Source organism: Antedon mediterranea, chromosome 10 (genome assembly GCF_964355755.1).
Source record: "Antedon mediterranea chromosome 10, ecAntMedi1.1, whole genome shotgun sequence".
Taxonomy (NCBI): domain Eukaryota; kingdom Metazoa; phylum Echinodermata; class Crinoidea; order Comatulida; family Antedonidae; genus Antedon; species Antedon mediterranea.
In genome coordinates, this window is record NC_092679.1 from 2012128 (window position 1) to 2037067 (window position 24940).

A 24940-nucleotide genomic window follows, 5' to 3' on the forward strand; every position below is an offset into this window, starting at 1 on the left:
ATTTAACCATATCATCAACACCATACACTTAAACGATGTGGGTTTTTTTATAATTACATTGAAATCTACAAACCAAGAGTGATATGAATGTGATTGGTGATAGTTTTAATGTGTGGTTCTTTAGGTAAACCCCTGGCTGGTGTAGCATGTGATAATAAAAACCTACAAACACTACTGTATATACAGCAATGCTACAATTTAAATCCCTGATGATGATCAAATAAAGATCAAAACGTTGAATCATGGCTTGCCTCTCGTTATTTGGAGTCATTTTTATACTATGTTATTTAAACATAATCAGTTTATATAAACATAATCAGTTTATATATTAGAAAAATGTATTTCTAATCAAAAAATAAAATGAATAATTTTAAACAGTAATTATATTCTGTTATTCAGGAAAGTGCCTGTATTCACAATTGATTGAGCTTTGATTATTTAATGACTTATTTTTAATAGTCATCAAACACCTAAGTTAATTATCTGCAATAATAATAAATATGGCATATTTTTATATTTCACTAAATCAATAATTGTGTTTAAATTAATAACAAAATTAAGGTAGTAATTTTTCCATTTGGAGAAATTGTATTGAATTATTAGTAAAACTCAGATTATATTACTTATCAGTGTTATTACAGTCAAAAATTAGTAGTAGAACTGTATAAAACCTAGGATAGAACAATTGATGATGAATACTTACCTAGGAATGTATAGGGGGAAACCGTTGATGTGTCACTATGGCGACTCGTGTCCATCAAGTGTGCACTTGGTCGAAAGAAAAGTGTGAAGATGAGGCAATTAGTATGTCAATCCAGCGACATCTGTTGGACCGAACCGTTCAACCACGACCAGAATTCCATAAACGATTCCTTGATTACACTACTAATGTACACACCGAAGCCTAGCAGTAGTAATTTGTTTTTTTGAATCATATTTTTGATGGGTAGGATGTAGTGATCGTATTCTTCTCAGTTATTAGTTGTATCTCAACAAATGGATTATCCAACAATCAGGTAATATAATAATTAATAATTTAACTAATTAGTTTATTATTTGATGGTTGCTGTCTGTACCTCATTAATTATTCATCATTAGGATTAGTGTAATTAGAAGTGGATTAAAACATATTGAAGATTAAGCCTGCACACTGTATATTAGTAATTATTGAAATTAATTACAATTATTGCAGAGATTAAAGCATTTGTTCGTCATCATTGGTAATTATCATCATCATAATTTCTACCTAGTTTGAGCCTTGTTGTTGTAGAGAAACTTTTTTTAGTTTTAGGCGCTATAAAAATAACAAAATTATTATTATAATTATTATCATCATCATTATCATTGCATTATCTTCTTTCTATATCATCAACGTAGGTTCATGATAAAGTCATGTTGAATTTCTTTCTGCACAAGATACTCTCTATCTCTACGCTACTATTTTTATACTCTTATCGCGCATGAATTATGAGAATATGTCGTTTGTTTTCAGTCCATTTTGTTGGTCCCATGAGGAGCTGTAGTAATCTTTGATGTAGTAATCTGTAAATGCAGTATGTTAGTTGCAATGTTATGAAGTGTAATGTATTTAATATTCAAACTTGTTTTTGAAATGGCAATATCATGAGATATAGTCATTCATTCTTTTTTAATTTGTTTAATATATGAAAATTTATGTTTTCATAATTTATAGATTTTATAAATCAAAAAAATGCACTTCATTCATTTTTTAAGTTTTTGTCAAGTATCATTTTATACTTGGTATTAAAGCAAATTTGGCAAAACCATTTATTTGATAAATATAGAGTTATACAATTTGTTGTTGGATCTCATAATAGAACTTTAAAGCATCTATCATACATAAGTTGTTTACAATGGGTTTATCATGATTGCGCACCTCCTTTAAATGCATTCGCCACCCTTCTGCGTATCAACGACACCCAGTGGGCTTACTTCGTAATCTGTATCTAATAATGGCGTGATGATCAAGGTAGTACCATAATATCTTCTTGTATCTAATTATGTATCTTAAACTTATGGGTGTTTTCAACTTACAAATCTTCACAAATATTACTTTATTCGTTCACAATACAAGTGGAAATAATGGTACTTGCCTCATACAAATTTAAAAGAGTAACGGAAACACAAAATAAAAACGATTCTATCTTAGATTTATATATTGTTAACATAGATAAAGATAACTAAATTCGTCCACAATACAAGTGGAAATATTAATGCTTGTCTTATACAAAGTTCAAACAGGAACGGAAACACAAAATAAAACGATTCTATCTTAAAGCACTATATCTGTATGTATAAGAAAGTTGTAGTAAATAGATTTAATCTTTAGTGTTAATTCTACCATCAGTTTCCTGTCATTCTGCCTAATGAGCTACTTTATGGATCACATGATCAAGATTACCCAATAACCTCTTTCAATTATCCCGCATCATAATACCCATTCACTAAAACTTCTCTGAAAGATTGAAAGAACATGTTATCAATCTCAATATTTGAAATCGGACAAAGCATTTTAACTTTATCAGATCTTAATCAACGCAGATGTCGCCGTCTTCATCTCTATTCATTTTGGCAATTACTTCGTGAATCGCTATCGTGAAATTCATATCGCAGGGATGGCGGCTGTTATAATTGGTGTTAATTATTGACTGTATTGTTACAGATTAGATAGCTAACAATAAAGAAGATATTGTTTGGTACTTTTTAAGAAAATGATAGGTTAATGAAAATGTTTGATAACAATACATTAATCTAATTTAATGTACTGATGTAATTGTATTCATTTAAAATATTACAATTATTCTATTTAGTCATTGTACTGTATCATTTCGTATTATGGTTTTATATCAAAGCCATAACATAAACCTTTTTAATTTGTACATAAACACTTTTGTCCGTTTCCTAGTTGCTAAAGTTTACTTATATAAAAATTGAAACCATGGAGTAAAACAAGGAATAAGTATTAAGTAAATTGTTTCCTTTAATATAATAGTAGTTTATATAAGAACTTTGATAATTTGTACATAAACACCTTTGTCTGTTTCCTAGTTGCTAAAGTTTACTTATATAAAAATTGAAACCATGGAGTAAAACAAGGAATAAGTATTAAGTAAATTGTTTCCTTTAATATAATAGTTTATATAAAAACTATGATAATTTGTACATAAACACCTTTGTCTGTTTCCTGGTTGCTAAAGTTTACTTATATAAAAATTGAAACCATGGAGTAAAACAAGGAATAAGTATTAAGTAAATTGTTTCCTTTAATATAATAGTTTATATAAAAACTATGATAATTTGTACATAAACACCTTTGTCCGTTTCCTAGTTGCTAAAGTTTACTTATAATAATTAAAACTATGGAGTGAAACAAGGAATAAGTATTAAGTAAATTGATGTTGTTTGTTTTAATATTATAATAGTTTATATAAGAACTATCATAATGATATTAGTTATGTTTTTGTTCACTGTTGTTATTTGAAAGGCTATGTACGGTCAGAAATAAAAATATGTGAATAGATAAAAAATATTTTTAAATACATTTATGTACATAATATCGCAGTACTATATTGCTATGTAAAGTTTAAAAATAATACAGTACATTAATATAAATGTATACAATTTCCATATAATAACTAAATTGTCTTTGTATTTATGATGTACCCCTTGATTTTAAACAAATAAACACAAACGTAAAATATATGTGTTGACATTTCACCCTACATTATTTTTCAAATTTCTTTTGTTTTGAGAATTTAGAGTGTTCCGATGTTCCGTGATAAGTTTGTTTTTATCAATAAGAAGACAAATTAGGGAAATAACTCTTTCATGTTGAAACAACATTTTAAGCTTTTGAAATGATATTATTTACTATTGCACTTAACACCTTGTTTGGCGACTCTCCAAGTAAAATCTGTTTTCGTTTGTGTATGCTCGACGAGTTTTATTACTTATGGTTTGTGATCTTTTTGTTTGCTGTACCGAAATCTTATTTCAATAAATTTGCTGATCGAGAAATGAAAATAAACACACATACAATGGAAAATAACAAACTTTAAAATGTTTTTAAACATAACCTAATATATTTCATAAATTTAATTGTAAGAAAATAATATTAAACACTGAAATATATATATTATTTGTAAGATTGATTGAGCAGAACCTTCATCTTGATTCGTGAATGTCCTTATTCATCTACGTTATACAGTTTAATTGCAAAAGTTTTCAAACGTATGCAAAAGTTTGATCTCCACAGTAAAGAATTCACTATTTTTTTAAGGATATTCAATGGAAACCGAACACTTTATCCATTTATTTTCGTCATAATATGTTTAAATAAAGGTTTGTGAAATTAGGTCGTGTATTGATAAACCCTTTTATAAACAAATCCTGCGCCTCAGTTCATCTCTACCTTACATTGTGTTATTAGGAATTTGTAGCAAGTTTGGTCTGATAATGCCTATCCATAGTTTTAGGTCCTCTGCAATAAGCCCATCACGTAACCCCTCAGTCAAACGGCTTGGTATATAAATAAATTATTATTTTTTGTCATACAGTGTAAAGAAACATAATATTTCCACAATGTTCAAATACCGTACCATACTCACGCAGATTAACTTACAACTAATGCGATTAGTTTTGACAAATTTCTACATCACCAATTTCCTTTCTCTCATTTGATGATATATTTTTGAAGTAATTTTGGTAAGATTTTTATCAAAATGAGCGTTGGTGGAATACAGGATCATAGTAGATCATATTTTTAGTAGGTTAACTTAATCATTTATTCGTATAAAATAATATACCATTAGTTACCATCAGATATGTATTGGATTACTAATATTTGCATAATAAATCTGAATTTTTTACACAGTTTTTGCTCTGATTTTAAATCATTTTTTATTTAACTTTCAAATATCCATATGGCAGTAATTATGAGTTTTAAATTGAGTTCATTTTTAAAAATAACTTATTTTCCAGGAGGTAATAGCGTCATCATCTTTAAATTCTGATGAATCTACAGACATGATATTAACGTACCATTATTATTGCCGTATTAATGAACATAAAACAAGATTTTATTCTATGTTTAACCTTTAATTAACTTGCCCCAGTTTATCTAACATGAACCGCAGAACACAAACTACTAATATGCAAATGAGCATTGAACGATAATCCTGATTGGTTAATAGCAAGCAATGAGTTAAGTAATTCTCTATAGCCTGATTGTTTTTTAATGATAATGCGGACAATTGAGTGTTATTGAGCTGGAGGGAAGGGAGGGGTGTGTTTTATGTAATACCCATATAAGGAAACTATTACAAATTGCCTTTGATATTATTCCATATTTTGCTGCACGATAGGCAACATCTTCATTTATTATCTGTTTTATTGTGAATCTCTAACTTTTTATATTTTTGACCATTTGAAGCATTTTGACAAATTGTTGACGTATTATGCCATCTCTCTCATACTGTACCACTGATGATGATACCAACATTTGTTTATATTTGAAGTTCTCACAGAAAGGTTGTTAAACAGATTGGTCACCTGCGAATGCAGTCTACACTGTTTTCATTCTTGTAGGACATACTTCTTAAATTACTATTGAAAACACTTTGATATTAACACCCTGTGCTTAAGATGGCTGACATGCTGATTCTTACTCCACGATTGACAGGCATATCATCACTCTGAGCCGATAAAATTCAACTTCATGTCTTAAATCCTTCCATTGTTTCGATTTCTTAAGTTATTTTGTATGAATTAGTTGCTTAGAATAAGAAAGCTTAACTACGCTTGGGTAATCATCGACTAGTTTAAAGATAAGATCTATTGTTGATGTCCAGTAAAGAGAGATTGGAAACGCAACCCAAGCAACTCTACTTGGCTCCATTGAGGTGTTTAGCACTAAGACTTGACTGCATTTTACTTCCGCTAGAGTACACCTCAGTCTCCTAACATCAATCTGCTTAAATGAACACGAAACGCTTATTAACAGTATTTCCAGATCAAGCGCATTAAGTTTGTTTACTTTGTTTACTTGATTTGTTCATCAGAATAACATCGAGAACCGGTCCTGTGGAGGGGGTACGCAATCTGAGCCAGGGTGCGTTCATGTCCTCACATGCTTCATTTCTTTCATTGTCTCTGAAATTTTCGTTCACAAATTGGTGGCTTGTATTTTCACGCCACTCAGATTAATTGTGGTGTAAAGCAGGTATGGTTGTGTCTATTGGTTGTTAGTGCAGACTTTCTTGATACCCTGCCACAATTTATTGGAATTGCTAACTTTTACGTTGAACTTAAAAGAATATTGGATATTTACAATGCCTGTGGATCATCTTATTGAACGATTCTTGAATGAAGCTATTTTCACATTGTGAGTATTTATACAGGTTCTGTTTTTCTAAATTTTTGGTGATTTTAGTAAAGGAACAAAAACAAAAAAAAGTCTTGTATTATAGTAGTTTATTTCAAAGAAATATAGTATTATTATTTTTAAATTAGTTGTGTCCAGGATTTGATATTTATTTAATTAGTAAAATTGTTCTGTAGAATAAAACATTCTGAACTTTTCTTTGCTAAAGTTTAATTGGTCACTATTTATTCCAAGAAAATCAATTAAAACTAACGTTTTACTGGTTCCTACTATCAATAGCAGTCAACCCATAAAAGTTTTCCAACAATGTTTGTGATTGGTCTTGAAAAACCTCTTAAGTATTCACCAAAGAATAGCACGCAATCCTTAAGAGGCCATTGAAAACTGAAATTAACAATAAAAGTGAGTAGTACTCTAAATCTTTCTGAATAAGAACAGGAGTTGCACTCTGAATACATGTTCTAAATATCCACTTATCCTATCCCCCCATTTGTCACCATTCACGGAGAGTTTTCAAGGAGGACTCTGACAAAATCTTATAGGGAGACAATGGTGTAAGCTACTTATTCAATAAGATCTTGTTTGAGTGACAGGATGACATTAATGGATCATCTTCGTGCCAGTTCCAATGTTTATTGTATATTTACTGGAATTTCCTTATTGATATAGCAACATATTTTTCAATCAATCATTCATTTGTATTTGTTCCTTTACCCTATAAACAACATAGCAATGTTCCAGTTTATACCACTTGACAAATCATTTTGTATTGGAAACTATAATTATTATTGTACCTAAACCATGAGGAATTATAATTCCTCCATGACCTAGGCCTAACTAAATGATAAACCAAGGATTTACATTTCTAGACTAAAACATTTCCTAATATGGCATGTAGTAATAATTTATTCAGTTCAGTAGAAAATGTTACAATTTTGTCATTTCTCTAATCAATTAATTATATCCTATTTTCTGTGAAAAGCTTTAAATACAATTAGTTTACATATAATGGGCAATTGTCAAGGAAGAACTAACAAATTCTGTGAATTAATATAAACAATTAACTATTGTTAGGATTTAGACAATAGTCCTTTTAATCATTAAGGAAACTAATTTGCCTCCACATTTTGATCCACTTTTACATGTGTTTTTGTCGATAAATAATAATCAAATAAAATACTTTAATCTTTTTGAATTCAAAGAATGTGATTTTCAAATCTACACAGAGACATCATTTAAAGTGACATTATTTTTTTTTATCCAATTAACTAAAGAAATGTGTGTAACTCTATACTTGTGAATAATTAATCATTACAAAGATTTACAAAGAGATAGTTGTTGCATGGAGGAAAACAATTTTAATATTGTATCATCATCAACATCATCATCATTCCCAACAATTTACTGATACTAGTACATTTGATATACAAATATACATGATGTCATTTATAATGGACATCTTTAGTAATCACCTTCACACCAGGTATCAATTTAAAGAAAGTGTTTTGATCACACTTAAGATTAATAATCACACAGATTGTCAATTTGTTAATTCTATTAGAAACTAAGTTCTACCTTGTTAAATGTTAGAGCAAATAAATAAATGGTACGTATAGTACCGCGAATGATGATGTAGTTTCTCTAAAGCAAGTCATTAATAATTAAAAGAGGTTTATCTAGGAGTTTTATAAAGTTCTTCCCAGGTAGAGTTACCATTTGTCAGTACACTACTGGAAAAGTCTGCTAATCAATAAGTCAGGAAGTTTGCTAATTTCACAATAGCTAGGCTGTGCCTGGGTGGGTGGGCTTAAACTTGTTGACTGATGGACAGCAGCTCAGTAGCACTCTAGTGTCATTCTATCCATTGAACCTTACTACCTGACTGACTCAAGTTTGCTTGTTAATAAGGGGCTGTTTCCTCCTCCTCATTTGTCATTCAAGTAGTTGTATATTATTAAGGAGGAAGTTTTTTTATCAAGTTTATCATTAAAGAATGTTGAAGTAAGTTTATTAGGTGATCATTTTATATAATAATATTTTTGTGAACTTATATAAACAGTACATGTCAACCTTTGGTTATTAATTGGTTCCTAAATGTGAAGATTTATTGAAACTTTATAGAAATACTGTAGGCCTTATAGTTATACCGGACACCCTTAGGCTGGCCTGGTTTTGCAGAAATGCTGGTATTCTGATTGTATTTTTAGGCTTCTGGACCTTAAGAAAAATTGTTAAAAGAGTTCCAGATTACTGAGAACTTCATAATGGTACAACGTTTTTAATAACAATACTGTAGATACTGATACTAGATTGACTGAGTTCAAATCCACCAATTACATTTCTTCCTGTTTTTGACTTGTTATCTATTTTTTGAAAGATGTAATCTCATCTTAACTCCTTGACTTGGAGACAACCTTCTCATTAAGGATGTCTTTGGCCTTCTTCTATTTTTCAATCAATCAAGAAGCTAGTTTTAATTGCACAAGTTTTTAAGTAAATTAACATAACCTAGATTGCTAAATATTTTTAACATATTGAACCTCCTGGCTGTTTGGTTTGCTCCTTCACTATATTGTTGACATTTTTATATTTTAGCACACATCTCACAGCAAGGTGACTCGCTGATTGCAACAATCTAATGAATGCTCTCTATGTGGAATCTTAAGAAATAACGCTTTTGTGTGATTACGATACGTTAACCCAGAAATTTGTTATTTATTTTGAATGCACAATTACGCACTGTATTTGTTTTAAAAATACACTTTCTTCTATAGACTCATTGCATCAGTTTGTACAGTTATATTATAATGTGCACTTTGCTGTAAAAATGAAATCTTGTCATACCCAGTAAAGCAATTAATATTGGTATGAATCACATTATGAATAGACTTATCAATGTTCGTGGTGAAGACTATATTAACTTAATTTTTGTTTTAATGTTGTCAGATTTATATTGCGCTTTTAACAATCAGCCGATTGTCCTAAAGCGCTTAAAATTAAAATGATGGGAGAAAAAAAGATTGAAAATAGAAATAACAAAGAATATGGGGGTTTAAAAGGCGCTTGAAAACTTCATTATGAAGTGCCTTAGGAAGACTATTCCACAGTTTAGAAGCTGTAACAGTAATTGCTTATTCAAAATTCCGTATTTCACCTTAAAAAATAGGTCATACTGTAAAGTACCTACTCAGCCATTCATATCAATGTTGATAATTTCTTAAGTGTTGACTTTTCTCAACAAAATGTATTGAGGCAGTTTTTGACCAAATTGCTGGACAAGTACTGTGAATGCCCACATTCTAACCTCTCTTGGGGCAAGGTTTTTTTTTCAATCAATGGTCACACGTGCATTCACCATGGTAACCAAATACTATGGGTCAAGTAACGAAAATTCAGTGAGCATTTTGGTTTAGTTATTTGTGAATTCATTCGCAGCCATTTACTGTATCCAGACATTTTGAATGTACAGTAATTACCACAATATGGGCAATCGTACAATTCGTAACAAAAGGCTTTATTCTATGCTTTTTGGAATTTTATTTTCCTTTGTGGCTATCAAGAAATTAATTAATATAGATATTATTCACGGCATACCTTTTATGTACCTTTTTCATTTATAATGTGTTGGGTGGAGACTGAACTATTAAACTTTAGTTCAAAGTGCAAGTGAAATTCACATCTGTTACGATTATGTAAGCCATATAATATATTTCCTCTCATCTATGCCATGTCATATTTTAATTTAATGACAATATTTTATTTATATTTTTTAGAGCGGCACAAAAATTAAACTTGAGTTCCAAGAAAAAGAAAAGACATCACCAGGGATGTCTACCACCAGAGCTTCCACCTCCAGACCCACCATTATTCCCGACAAATTTCAGTCAAATATTACGAGTTTTTCCGCCTGCTGCCCCTCCATCACTCCTCCGAAATGTAGGACGAGTCAAGGATACACCCGGTGCTGGAAAGGTTTGTGTAGTTTTTCATTTATATCTCATAATGGGCTTACATTCGCAACTGAAAACAGTAACCAAAGTCATACTTAATCCACTGACTCTGCAATTCGAACCTTCAATTGTTACTCGCGTCAGTAAATAATATCTGATTGTAAAAGGAACTTTTTATGGGTTATTTACATGAGAGAGAGGATGTGGCGGCCAGAGGCTGTTTGTTCTTAAGAACGTACTCGCGTCTTTAACAAGCTACAGCAAGGTCATTTTTAGAATTCTGAATTTAAATCAATGAAGCCAACAAATTGTATAAAACAAAACCTGGTATTGTTTAAAACACTGCTGTAGTGTTGGAAGTGTTTTCAACACATTTGTTCTTCTAAAATGAACTCTATTATGAGGTAGTGTAGAAATGTGTGCCACTGAATAGAAGCTATTGAGGTACAGCCAATTGTAGAATAGTATGGTCTTTTATGAATAAGTACATAGCCACAAGCAATGATTAAAAAGGTACCTACTCAGGTTTTAACTAATTATGTATAATTCCACAGTAATGCTTATAATAAACAACCTATTCAGACATTTATATTAAATTTTATCACTAATAAGTACCTTTTACATTCCACTGTAATTCAACAAATTTCATACAGTAATTACAATACTAAATTATGTACTGAGACAATGTTTTTCCATTCATTCAGTTTTTAATACCATTTACAGGATTTATTTAATTAATTTGAGATCAAATACACCAAACATTCTCTTTCTTTGGTAGTTAGACAAATAACATTTGTACATTAAAATAAATTAGATACAAAAATTGTAAAACAAGATACAATGTTTTTCTATTCATTCCAGTTTTTAATATCGTTAGTAACTTAGACTTTTCTACATTTAATTATTAAAATAAATTCATAGTTTAAACAAAGTTGAAAGTTTGTACTTTTGGGAAGAGTTCAAAATTTACATAACTCATTTAATCTACAGGGCAACAAAGAAGCAACCAAATGATCTATAATTATCTTCTTTTATATTTTTCATGATTATATCATTTTGGAATTCAACACCATCTTTCTATTTTAGCAAAAGGGAAAGAAGAAATGAACAAAAGTTCATTGCCTGAAAGATACCCAAAAGCATTTTCACACTTTTTATTTAATTTAATCATTAAAAAAAATTAGTCATCGTACTACCACCACCACTATTCTAGAGCATCATATTAAAATGTTTTTTAAAAATAATTATCTTTTAACCTTAACATTTCCTTCAATCAGAAGTAAGTAAAAAACATTTTTTACATATTAATTCAGAAATATAGACATACAGTACCACCAGAGGTTTAATTATTAGGCTTTAATGTTTGTTTGTTGTATGGGAGCTAATTACCAACACTCCACAATCTCAATGAATCACATTGAGTTGATTATCAACTACTAAAAGGTCTCGCCTTTTCAATTGGATCAAAAACTATCAATTATTGACTATAAGTTGATAATACCGACAAAGGCTTACTTGGTTGCGATGGCGTTCCAATCAATAAAAACGCTTTGCTGTATGTTAATTAACGCTGTATGTTTTGCGTAGTGATACAATATTTTATCAGCTATCAATGGTCGAGTAGCAAACCAGATTGTTTTATTATTAAACTACACGCTTCTTGCTTGCTGGTTTTCTTCCTGCGTGACCTGATACGCCACCCAGTTTTACTTCACTCATCAGGACAAGCCATTACACTCGCTCGTCCATCATTAATTTGATAAATGTGACATTTGGCTTTTAATTCGTAATTTTTTTTATTGATATCAACTAAAATTAATCATTTGCTAAACGATGCCCGGGTATTTGTTTTTCTTTGTGAGTCATCCTCTTTTGATAAATTTGTTCTTAAGAAAAATAGTCACTTACACGTTGGTATGGTTACATTAATATTTCATCTGTGATGACAAAGTTGACAAATTTCTTAAAGATTGACAAGATTGTTAGGATAGTTCTTTATTAGGAGTTATTTTATATTTAAATTATTTATTATTAGCTATTTTTATTAGTAAAATAATTGGCAAGAGTTTTAATTAATTAATTTTTTTCATCCTTCTCCTTTTCCTTTTAATTATTTAATACACAAATATACAAATAGATTTATTCATCAAATCTTAATAAAAATAATATGTACAATGTTTCAAGAAAATCATAAGAAAAAAGGTTAAATTTAGAAAGTTGTAAAATAAACTCTTTTAAATACATGTCTATATTTTATAAAGCACAAATAGTGTATTCATTAAAATCTGTTAATATACTATCACCTGTATGAACTTCCATAACTAATTAATACGTAAAACCTCAAAATGTTATTTTCATTCGGTTTGCTCTAATTCAACAGCTCATACTAATGACAGTATAATACTGAACCACAAAATCTGTTTGGTTCATGGCCGCCAGATATATTACGTATTCTTATCCTTATACGATTCTCATTTCGTTAATATTCTTTTGTCCATTAGGTAACTTTAATGAAAGTCTAATTATTAAAAAAGTGTTTTTTAATGTGTCCCTTGATTGAACCTTGCGAAGCTTATAAAAGTGATATGTGGTAACTTGATCTGATTATAAATATGTAATTTTTTTTAAACATAAGCTGCTTAAAGATAATATTAAAACTTTTTAATAAACCCAATGTCTCTATCATGATAATTTAACTCCAATTAAGAGAACAAAGGTATTATTATCGTTTGCTTTCTAAAGCTCTGTCCACACTATTAAACTAGTTTGACAAAGGAATGCACAACATTAAGCTCTGTCTACACTATTAAACTAGTTTGACAAAAAAAAGTGTGAAGTGCCCATATACTGTATGGTAGTGATATGCCCAAATATGGTAGTGATATGACATCATCATGTCCATATATGGGCACATCACATTTTGTTGTCACATAAAGTTTGATAGTGTAGACAGTTCTTGGTTATAGCCATATTTTCATGGTTTCAAGGTGTAAATGGGAGACTTTAAATATTAATTTAATTTAATCAAATAGACAACGCTGTACACAAAATCAACCAGTAGAAACACCAGGAACCTTTTACAGTATGTGCTTTATTGTCCTTAATTATGACATATTTCTGATTAATTGTATAAGTTTCAATTTTTCTGACTTTATTTCTAAATTTTACAACACCAGCCTAAAGATACAGATATAAATAAATATCTATTATTGAAGTTAAAAATTCCCATAGGCCTTGTTATTATTTCCAAGATTTCATTTGAACCAAATTGAAACAAGTGTTGACAAAAGAGACCTTGTGTATAATCTATGCATTATTCAACAGGGTACACAACTAATGTGCGATTAAAAGGTCGTAGAAAGGTCAATGCCCTAGCGAGATAACCCCAAACACTTTTGGTGGTCGCCCATTTGAGAACACTGGTGGAGCTTGTCATAAATTCATGCAATTTGCTTCCTGATATTGTCATATTTGTATCAATTACCCTTAGGAGCCCTCGACTTTTTTGTCAGCTTTGTTTGACACTTTTGCACCATACCTTAACTGACAAATATTAAAACATGGTTTTTATCTGTACTGCTCTAAAAAAGGAATACTAGTACACATCAAACAGCTTATTTTTATATTAGAGTATATAAAGTGATAAATTGTAATGGGTACTACAGTAGGCCTACAATTACAACAAGCTGCTATTGAAAATCATTAATAATTTTTAAAATTCTATTTCATTTGATTATCATTATTTATAACAAAAACAAAAAAAAAGTCTTTGAAATTTTAGAATAAACATCTTGTAGTATTATGTACAGTTCGCATAATTTTGAAAATGTAAAATAATCATTAAACTCAGAAATATGATCACAGTAATTTAATCTTTATCTTTACTGAACATCATGCTTTTTTCTACTCATTTTGTACTGTACTTTTTTTTATCATGGTTTATTCTGCCATAACCTTGATCTATTACTTAATATTTCTCATTTTGCATTCAGTTTTTTTTGTCAGTATGGTTGAGTGATTAATTTTGCCTCTGGTGAAAATGAGACAATTCAATGTTGTGTTTGGACGCACGATCTCCTACATCTTTGGACCACTAATGAGCTTTCCGTATGTTACGGATACATGTCCATTTTGGACAAGTTTTAAATTAATATGAAATAACTTATTCAATGATGTATGTCATTTGATATATGTCTACAAGTTTTATTAAAATTCAGATTACAAAGAAAGATATGAAAAAGTTTAGCAAAATCATAAAAATTTTGAATTTTGTTTTGTTTTTTTTCTAGAAAAAGAGCAGAGTTTACTCATAAACCCAGAAACCTAATAATTTGTCTAACCCTACCTGTAACCCTTCATTTGATGCACTCATCCAATTTATATTATAAAACTTGTAATTAACAAAACACCAAATTACATCATTCTCTGTTATCGTTAAATGTTGTTGATTAGAGCTTTTAATAGCCACACACTGCAGATCAAATTTCCTGTAATATTACGTCTTATTGACGATAAACAAATTTCACAGTTATTATTGGCTGTGTTTACCATTTACTTGTAGCTAGCTAGTTCAAACTGTTGGGAGTTTGCGTTAAATACCCAGAGGACTTAGAATTGCAGGTTTCTGGACAGACAATCTGATGTGTAGTAACTGTATCTACTTCAATACCAGATTCGTATACTTCATGATGATGATAGTAATAGTTGCCAAGTCTCCCGGGACTTATTCGAAATATAAGTAATTGAGGACCAAAATTGCCAGAATGTTCAGACTAAATAATATTAATCTATTAGTATAGGAAGCTGGTAATAGATTGAAGTCTGGTTTATTGTTAGGTTAATTGGGATTTTATTATAATGTTGATTTTTGTCTTTTACTTAGATTGGATATTTCATTTGTCTTATGAAAACTGATTGTTAAATTTAGGTTGATTAAACTATGTTTGAAATGTCAGTGTTGAAGCCCTTTCATTTGAAATTTAGGAATTGTTGGTTACAACTTGGTCTATCCCTCGATGATGGTGAAGTTGAAAGGGTTGAAGGAGGCGTATGGCATGTACTGTAAAAAAGGCAGAGACACTGTAACACAAATATGATATTGTTAATAATAATATATTCGTAATGTTAGTAACATTGATATCTCCATGGTATAACCTTATGCGAATGTTGTTAAATGTCAGTGCGCTAATATACAACGGTGAACACATTTTGAAAGCTTCTATCATATTGTGAGGCTTACAACTTGTTATTAACTACCCTGGGATTCTCTGTCAGGACCCTGGATATCATAGGATAGCACTTTAACCACTACTATGATGCAGATTAATGTTAGAAATTGTCTGACCTAAATACAGTAGGAATCCCCGCTGGTAATTGTGAATCTTTTTGATCGAAAAAATGTTTTAATTTTATCTAATGATTAAAATAGTTTAGCTTTGTAGTTCTTGGTTCAAATTGTTCTCACAGTCTTACACAATTTAATGCTTATTTCTTCGATTCGTGCTAAAATAAACTGAGATTCGAGACCAAAAAAACAATAATTTCTTGACAATCTTTCATTACAATGATAACATTTATATGCTTATTTATTATTTGCATTAGCTTTGTCTTACGTTTAACGACGCTAACTGTTAACGATATCATTCTATTATCTTCCATTTTATTTGTTAGAAATTGGCTAACTGTTAGTGATTCAATTTGTCATGTTAATTGACGCTCAGCTTGGCTTCAGAAGTCTTTTATTAAAGACGGTCTGTGATTCACTAAAGAGATAATACCACAAAAATGAAATTACCAGATATTGATTTGAGCGTCACTTGCGACAGTCTTCTGGCACTTAAGACGCTTAGCGTTAATTGTTCATCGAAGGGAAAGAACCGAAATTAATAAAAGTCGATGACCAACTACTGTACAGTATGTCTTAGTGACGGTATTTTCAATATGTGTCAAGTATAGCATGTTGGTATTACATTGCTTTTGTGAATCAAAGTTAGGCTCTTCAAATAACACCAATGCTATGTTTGATACTGAAATTTAATATAAATGTAATTTTTTTATAGTTTTATTATACAGTTTATAAGTACTTGTATATTTAGAGGTTCAAATACCACTTGCTGCTATAGTTCAGTTATTAATATGATATCTTTAAGTTATTAATATACAGTATCTTGTATTGAAGTTCAGAAGGATACCACTAAATACATATTTATAAGCCATGATTGAATTTTATTATTGTAATTAAATGAGTTAGCATTTACTTAAATGAGGAGACAAACCCATGCTCACTTGACAAAATTAGGACCAGGACCAGTCTACTGCATTTAGAAAATACAAAAAGAGGGCAGTCTTGTTATATAATCCGGCTTAATCCAACTCTGGGGAATTAATCTGGCTTAATCCAACTCCGGGGGATAGTCTGTGTCCATACCCAGAGGATAAAACGAAAATCAACAAAGGATATGTCTTAGTCATCGTCTAAATCAATAGTAAAATCCTATCAAGATGATTTGATACGACGATGTGTAAAGTATCTCCTCTTCTTTGACCTTGGCATCTTGTTAAGCTGGTGTGGTCAATAATCTCACACCATGCTCGGCTTCAATCAAAATGAAGCAAAAAAATATATATACCGTTAAACATGCATACAGAATGTTGTATCTATTTTCATTCAATTACAGTAAAACCCCTATTCAGATTTTATACCTTCTGGACCCAATAAAGTGTCTCTTGAAAGGGGTGTCTCCTAGATGGTTGTAATGTTAAAATGTGTTTCTCCTCAGTTATGTCTTGGCAAAATGTCATCTTTTGAGTGATTGGAGCAATTAGGGATAAATCATTTTGTTATAGCAGAAAGTGCATTGCATTTGGGAAAAAATGAATGTTTTGTGCTTTCACTAATACAGTTGTTTCATTGATTTTCCAGGAATTTTCCAAGTCATAAAAACTCATTTGAATGATACTTTAAACTTTCTTTAAGTTGTTTGAACTCCCTTTATATAGATTTTGGAAGTAATATCATTAATTATTTGCAAAGAAATACTAACAAAAAATGGAATAAACCATTCCCAAATGAATTCATGTGCATTTCGTTTAATCTCACTCTCGTAAAGACAGCCGTTTTAATTCACGTTCAGCATTCCATCACTCGGTAATTCACCAGTTAAGCATTTAATTGAAAGTAAAGAATATTTTGAAGTAGTTTGTGATTCACTTAAACAGAATTGATCAATCCTGTCAGGAATGATTTTGTCAGGAATTTTAGCAAAACATCTTTTCATATGTCAGTAATATCTGATATTGTTTCTCTGCTAAGTGTTCTATTATAAAAACCAAATCTTTTCAATTAGATGATCAACCATCCAGGTGTGGAATTTGCTTACCTGTAAATAGATTACTCACAATGCATTCTTTTGAATGATTTACACGTTAAAACTTTAAATGAAAACACTTTAGTGAGATTATTTCGTTCAGAATGTGGGCATGCGATCATACTACAAGCAAAATATTTTGATGAAATATGATAAAGCGAGGGAACGACTATAAATTTCACGACACAATTTACCTTAATATTTGATGACATCTTGTGAACGAATTATTCGCATGAGATAAATCTGTGAATGTGTTTCAAGCTAACACCTGTCCATCTTAAATATGATTATTATTACTAAAAGTTTCTTTTAACACTTTAACAATTTAGACAAAAATTGGTCCAGATTTGGTGTCCCCTAGCCACCGGATTGACGGCGTCAATCACGATTGAGGAACAATAGCTGTCGTACGACGCTTTATGAGATCGTTGGCAGTTTCTTAAGGCCCGTTGGTCACAAACAGAGCCTTTTAGTTTCTTGCCAAATCGAATCTATGTAAAACAACAGAGCTTGTTATTAATACTACGTTTGAGTGTAATTTAGTCAGTTTCTTTCTGTTTTATAAAAACAGAACAAATAAAAGGACCAACACACCAATGAGTAAGAGATCTGTTATAATATGCCTTAGAGCTGTTTATAAAATGATTGTTGGGAGAAACCGATGAGGTGTGAATTAACATTGAACGTGTAGTTGAAAGTGATACGGGGGATACATGTCCGCTGCGTGTGTTCTCTGTCAACTTAATTATGTTGTCGAATTCAGAATTTGTATTGTGCGTAACAATTCTCAATATTTAACAACCACTAAAGCGTGATGCTCTAATTAAACCTGCTGCCTTAAGATATTTGTACATCACCCAGTTACAAAATTGATATCAAGAGAAATTATTAACAAATTATTTCAGAATTCATTCAAGTATATGGATGTATAGTGTACACTTTTTGATCTGGTGTTTATGCAAGAAAGTTCACATGAGAGTTTTTAAATGTGGTTATGATTGACAGGTGCGATGAAGCGTGCGATCAACATTTCCAACATCATCTACATCTTTTTAATAATTTTTATTGCTAAACAAAACATTTATCCTTGGTGTAATATGTATAACGTCCTTTGTTGCCAGTATTAATACGATACTTCAGACATGTTTCTATTTATAGATTTTGGTTTTGCGGTTTCTTTGTTCAAGATTAGATTATAAAAAGTAGCATATTACTAAATTCCAATTTTTTTATTTAAATAAAATTCAATTGCTTTTATCAATTACATTTTCAAATATATTAACATGGGGATATAATGTAAATTGCAAATTTATTTTATATTCGCAACATTTAGCAGGCTACAGTAGTCAGTAAGCAAATGAATATAGTCAAATATCACTTTAACAATGAAAAAATTAGATTACCAGTATGTAAAGTTAGAAAGAAGAATTCTTTTATTGATATAATACTTTTAGTAACATTTTTATTATCACAATAAATGACTGCTACCACCAAACAAATGCTACCAAACAACCTTGCAACCTGATTGACCAAACTAAACTTACCCATCTTTGAACATTTTGAGAACCATAAATAAGGATTTTATTTACGAGTTTTTACTGATATTTTAATCGTAGTCCATAGCAGTCTAACTTGCCAATGTTATGATCTATGATTGATTTAATGCGGTATTTTCATGTCACAATCACACAGGTATTTTCATCATAAATCACCGCTATCAGAAATACCTTTTACTAGACAGGAGTCTGTAGCAGTACATTATTTAATGTTTAAAGGAAACCAGATATTTATTAAATACATTTTTAAACATATATTTTCAGGTAAAGGTAATGCTGCGAGTGGTTCCCTCTAGTAATCCTCACGACACGGCTACGTTTGTCACCGTCGACCAGAAGAAGAAGCAAGTGACGCTATTTGACCCGTCTTTCATGACGAACCCACTCAGCACGTCGAGCCGCCGTACGGGAGTTGCCGCACCAAAGATGTTTGCGTTTGATTCCGTTTTCCCACAAGATTCCTCACAGGTAGTTTTCAATCAATTCTTTGTGCGGTTTTTAATTTTGCTTCATTCCTTGTATGATATAAAAATGTGTTGACTCATACTTTTATTAACATAAAAAACTTTTTCCAAATTTTAGGCTGAGGTGTGTGCAGCAAGTATTGGTGACATAGTACAAGCGGTAGTGAATGGTGCGGACGGATGCTTATTCTGTTATGGTCACTCAAGGCTTGGTAAGTGCTCAACCAAAATGGCTTTCACAAGCCATATGCTGAAATTGTGCTGCTATTGTACCAAAAGGATCATTCTTATTTTCAATTTGAATGTGATTCTTCCTTTTTATATAATTTTATGTATTTTCTACATTATGCAGTTGGTACTGTAAATGGCTTATTTACTGTAGTATTGGTTTCAAATATTGTATGTACCTGTATTGTATTTTTAAAATATGTATTATGCCATTAAGATTGGGTTGGTTCGGAAAGGCCAAAAACCTTTCATTACAAAGAATGATATTATAATGACATAAGCAAAACGAAAGTTTATTTAACTTAATATGCCACACATCGATTGGGAAAACACTGTGACATACTAACTACAGTATATTGTGAAATGTTACACTTGTGTGATCATTAAATTGGGCGATCCCCCTCACTACTAATACAATGTGTAATTTGAGACATTTCAAAATAGTTACACAACTCGATTTCTTTGCAATTAGATTTCAGACAATGACATCTATCCCATTTCAAATAGCTCCGATAATATACAGTATGATACAACGTATATGAAGAGTGTGTATCGATTACAATTGTAATAGTGTCCGTTCTGTCATAACTACTTTCATTTGTGTTGTTAAATGCCATGGTCAAACGGTCTAATAGCCTATGGCTATATCTCTATTGGTCATTTTTCATTCACAGCCGCTAGCTACAAGATTTACTACTTGACTAGCCATGCTTGTGGCATTTTACTCTTCGTTTATCAGGCCAAATATGTCGTTGGCCGGTTAATTGTTCAATATTACTTTCCAAATATGTCGTTGGCCTGTTAATTGTTAGATATCACAATGCAAATATGTGATTGGGTACCAAGTCTTTGTTAGATTGGTGTAATTACATATAAGTGGCTAGCTGGTCAGATAAACAAATATCTGATTGTTAGTTAAGTGTTTCAGTTAGCAGCAATAGTTATGTCTGCATTCTCCTCTTCTGCTAAATTGCCGTGATAAGCACAGAACAATTAAGAGAACCATCAAGAAACTTGTTTATGTTATTGATTGATCTTTGTTTAGCTATAAGAAATAATTCATCAAGTTTTGTTAATTGTTAGAGAGAACATAACGCAATGAATGTGTCACAGGCCCTTTGATCACCTTCATATTAAAAAGATGGGTTAATAAATCGTTTTGTGGATCAATATGAAACATCATCATCATCATCTTCCTTTATTGGACATACACATCATTTGAGTATAGTCGCACATCATCGGTCAATTGGTCAGATTTAAATGTCAATAGGAATGTCATATTAAATTCTATTAATTTTTAATAATATAATTATATATAAATAAATAAATAATAATAATAATTTAAACTAAGTTCAAAATTAAAACAAAATGGGCTTCCTTTCTTTTTTACTATTAAGTATTATTTATTTTCAATGTTTCCACAGGCAAATCCTTTACTATGATTGGACGAGATGATAACGTGCAAAACCTTGGCGTTATACCCTGCGCCATTGAGTGGTTGTTCCGTCTTATCAACGAGAAGAAGGAAAAAACAAGTACACGTTTTTCGGTACGAGTTTCTGCAGTAGAGGTTCATGGGAAGCAAGAAAACTTGAAAGACTTGTTGTCCGACCAAGCAAACGGTAAATATAAATACGAAACCTAATTTATTAGGTGCGCATCCTACTGCACAATGTATCTCAGTATAAGTACATAATTTAGTAACATCTTCTATTATACCCAAATATGGTAGTGATATGGCCAAATATAGTAGTGATATGGCCAAATATGGTAGTGATATGGCCAAATATGGTAGTGATATGGCCAAATATGGTAGTGATATGGCCAAATATGGTAGTGATATGGCCAAATATAGTAGTGATATGGCCAAATATGGTAGTGATATGGCCAAATATGGTAGTGATATGGCCAAATATAGTAGTGATATGGCCAAATATGGTAGTGATATGGCCAAATATGGTAGTGATATGGCCAAATATGGTAGTGATATACCCAAATATGGTAGTGATATGGCCAAATATAGTAGTGATATGGCCAAATATGGTAGTGATATGGCCAAATATGGTAGTGATATGGCCAAATATAGTAGTGATGTACCCAAATATGGTAGTGATATGGCCAAATATAGTAGTGATATGGCCAAATATAGTAGTGATATGGCCAAATATGGTAGTGATATGGCCAAATATAGTAGTGATATGGCCAAATATAGTAGTGATATGGCCAAATATGGTAGTGATATGGCCAAATATAGTAGTGATATGGCCAAATATAGTAGTGATATGGCCAAATATAGTAGTGATATGGCCAAATATAGTAGTGATATGGCCAAATATGGTAGTGATATGGCCAAATATGGTAGTGATATGGCCAAATATGGTAGTGATATGGCCAAATATGGTAGTGATATGGCCAAATATGGTAGTGATATGGCCAAATATAGTAGTGATATGGCCAAATATAGTAGTGATATGGCCAAATATAGTAGTGATGTACCCAAATATGGTAGTGATGTACCCAAATATGGTAGTGATATGGCCAAATATGGTAGTGATATGGCCAAATATAGTAGTGATATGTCATCATCATGTCCATATATGTGCACATCACATTTTTTTGTCACATAAAGTTTCATAGTGTAGACAGAGCTTAAGAATTTTTTTTTTTTTAAATCAGCACATCATTTAAGTATTAAGTCACTCCTGTCAATCTTTGCATAGATATGAAATATATCAATTTGTTATGTGTCAAATCAAAATGGTTACATATTTTTCAATTATTATATTCTTCGTGGGCTTGGGGCCTGAGGAGATCTTTAAAAGTCGGGCAGTGGCTTGAACTGAACAACATTATGATGTTGACAAATGTAGGAGACATACTTCTACGGATTTGAAGACAAGTCATTTCACAATATAGATTGCTGAAAGAATATCTGATGTTAAGTGCACATGTTTAAAAGTCAACAAGGGATCTCCTGTCATTTTTGTTTTGTAACTAATTTTTTCAGATTATACTTATTTTTTCTGATAATTCTTATCATTCTGGATTCCTATTATTAGAATGTTTTATGTCATATTATCAGAATTTCCCTTGATCATTATGTTCATTAAACACAGTGTGATCTTTCATGACATTCACGTACGTCCAATCGTAAAAAATAATATCTAAATCCTATTTTATGATTCTTTGAAAAAATTTTTTCTGTGTAATTGTTATTTTCTTTCCCCATTGAGTATTTTTCATAATCACATATTTGACACAGATATTTTGAATGACGTTGACACTTGAAATGTAACACTTGGTTTTACGTGACAATTACTGCAATGGTCAGAAAGGATTAGCATGAATAAAGAGCAATATGGACATGACCTAATATAGCTTAAATTAATAGTGAATTAATCTGTAGATAATCCTCATTGGGGATTTGTATTCTACTTTTGCTGTTTCCTACTTTAAAGTGAGGATTAAGAAGTTGAGTGATGTGATGGCTCTCAATGCCTTCTCTATGAGTTATAAGTGTGCTGCTTGAGCATCTATCAAAACTCTCTTTGACTTTGATAGTATTCTCCAACCTGCTTAAAAATGGCTTTCAAAGTTAACCAAATACAGAAAATATAACGGCGGCCAAATAAGGACATGTGCATCCTATGGATTGTGCATATTCATGGGATACGCCTATTAAGGGGACATTTTCCTCTAAAATGATTGAGGCATGTGTCATTTCCAACAGGGAACATCCCTATTAAGGGGACCCCAAAGGTATCCCCTTAATAGGTATAAACGTGAATGGTTTTACAATCCACTATGGCCATAATTTAATGCTGAGCTCTCAGGTTCTCAATTTGACGCTTGGTAAAAGTATAAAAAAATTCAAGGTTATCAACATAAAATGTCGATAATGTTATGTGTGAACATGCATTTAAAAATCTGAGTACATCCAAACCTACAAATTGTACTTGTAAATGAGATTCATAACTGTTCAAAAGCTTAGGAATACCTTGAGATTATCATCCCATGTTCTATCATTAAAATTCAATATTAGTGCTCTTTTCTTTCTATTACTGAATCAATATAGAGTCAGTAATATATACTTAATTCTACATCACAAAATGATATTAATCGGTTATCAAATGCCATAGTAAAGAGAAATTCAACAGAACACTATTTAGCCGGTATTGATTCATGTGAGCGTGTGTGACCATTAATTCTTGGTGCATTAAAGATTTGTGGCCTAGACTTTGATCAAGTGCCTAAGATGGATATAGCAATTAATCTATATTACATTTCACTTAAAACACAACTCTAATAATTGATATTCGGTAAGTTCTTGGCATTTATCACACGTGTCAGTCGGAATGAGCTCGGCTTCTTTTGAATGAGCTCTTGGGCCGATCTGAATTAGCTATCAATATTATATAAGTTGGCATACTGTTTGTAGAGAATCTGTCATGGCTTAGAGGTTTTGTTAAAATTAAGATTCTCCTTATTATAGTAGAAATTAAAGGAATTTGCGCATTGGTTACAATTTTATTTTATTTTTAAAATATATGTTAGATTTTAACAATTTCAAACACAACAAAAAAGAATATAAAACTGTGTTTAAAACATTGTAATAATTGTGAAAAAGTAAACCTACTTGTCTAGCATTTTATGATCATGGTTTTATCGCCAACATCCTTCTCTCTCTAATAGTATATAATAGTAACAATTTATTTTGTATTTAAACAGGTAGTAATAATGGTTGTGGCACCTCACCTGGGATATACCTGGCAGAAGATCCAATCTGCGGAGTCCAGCTTCTAAATCAAAGTGAACTTAGAGCGCCCTCTGCAGAAAAAGCTGCTTTTTATCTTGATGCCGCAGTTGCAGCTAGGAAATCAAAAACCTACCCCACAGGTACATGCTTCAGAAATTAGTTTTTAGCTACTAACTTGAATAAATAAACTGAATACGATTTTCGAAAAAATATTAT

At 31.0% G+C, this 24940-nt stretch overlaps 1 protein-coding gene across 5 annotated transcripts in view; it reads left to right on the forward strand.

Annotated features, from left to right (window-relative positions):
• The window catches only part of LOC140060893 (uncharacterized), a 119793-nt gene that overhangs the window by 83135 nt on the left and 11718 nt on the right, over positions 1-24940 (forward strand). For 4 of the 5 annotated variants that reach the window (XR_011847379.1, XM_072107255.1, XM_072107256.1 and 1 more), the window contains 5 exons: positions 10177-10375; positions 19541-19744; positions 19859-19952; positions 21393-21590; positions 24697-24864. Coding sequence is in view for 4 of the 5 variants with exons in the window: in XM_072107255.1 (XP_071963356.1) it covers positions 10177-10375; positions 19541-19744; positions 19859-19952; positions 21393-21590; positions 24697-24864 (863 nt within the window). In the remaining variant the exon portion in view is untranslated. Of the gene's footprint in view, positions 1-6241; positions 6404-10176; positions 10376-19540; positions 19745-19858; positions 19953-21392; positions 21591-24696; positions 24865-24940 lie in introns of those variants that run through there. The other variant, XM_072107258.1, reaches the window with a different exon arrangement.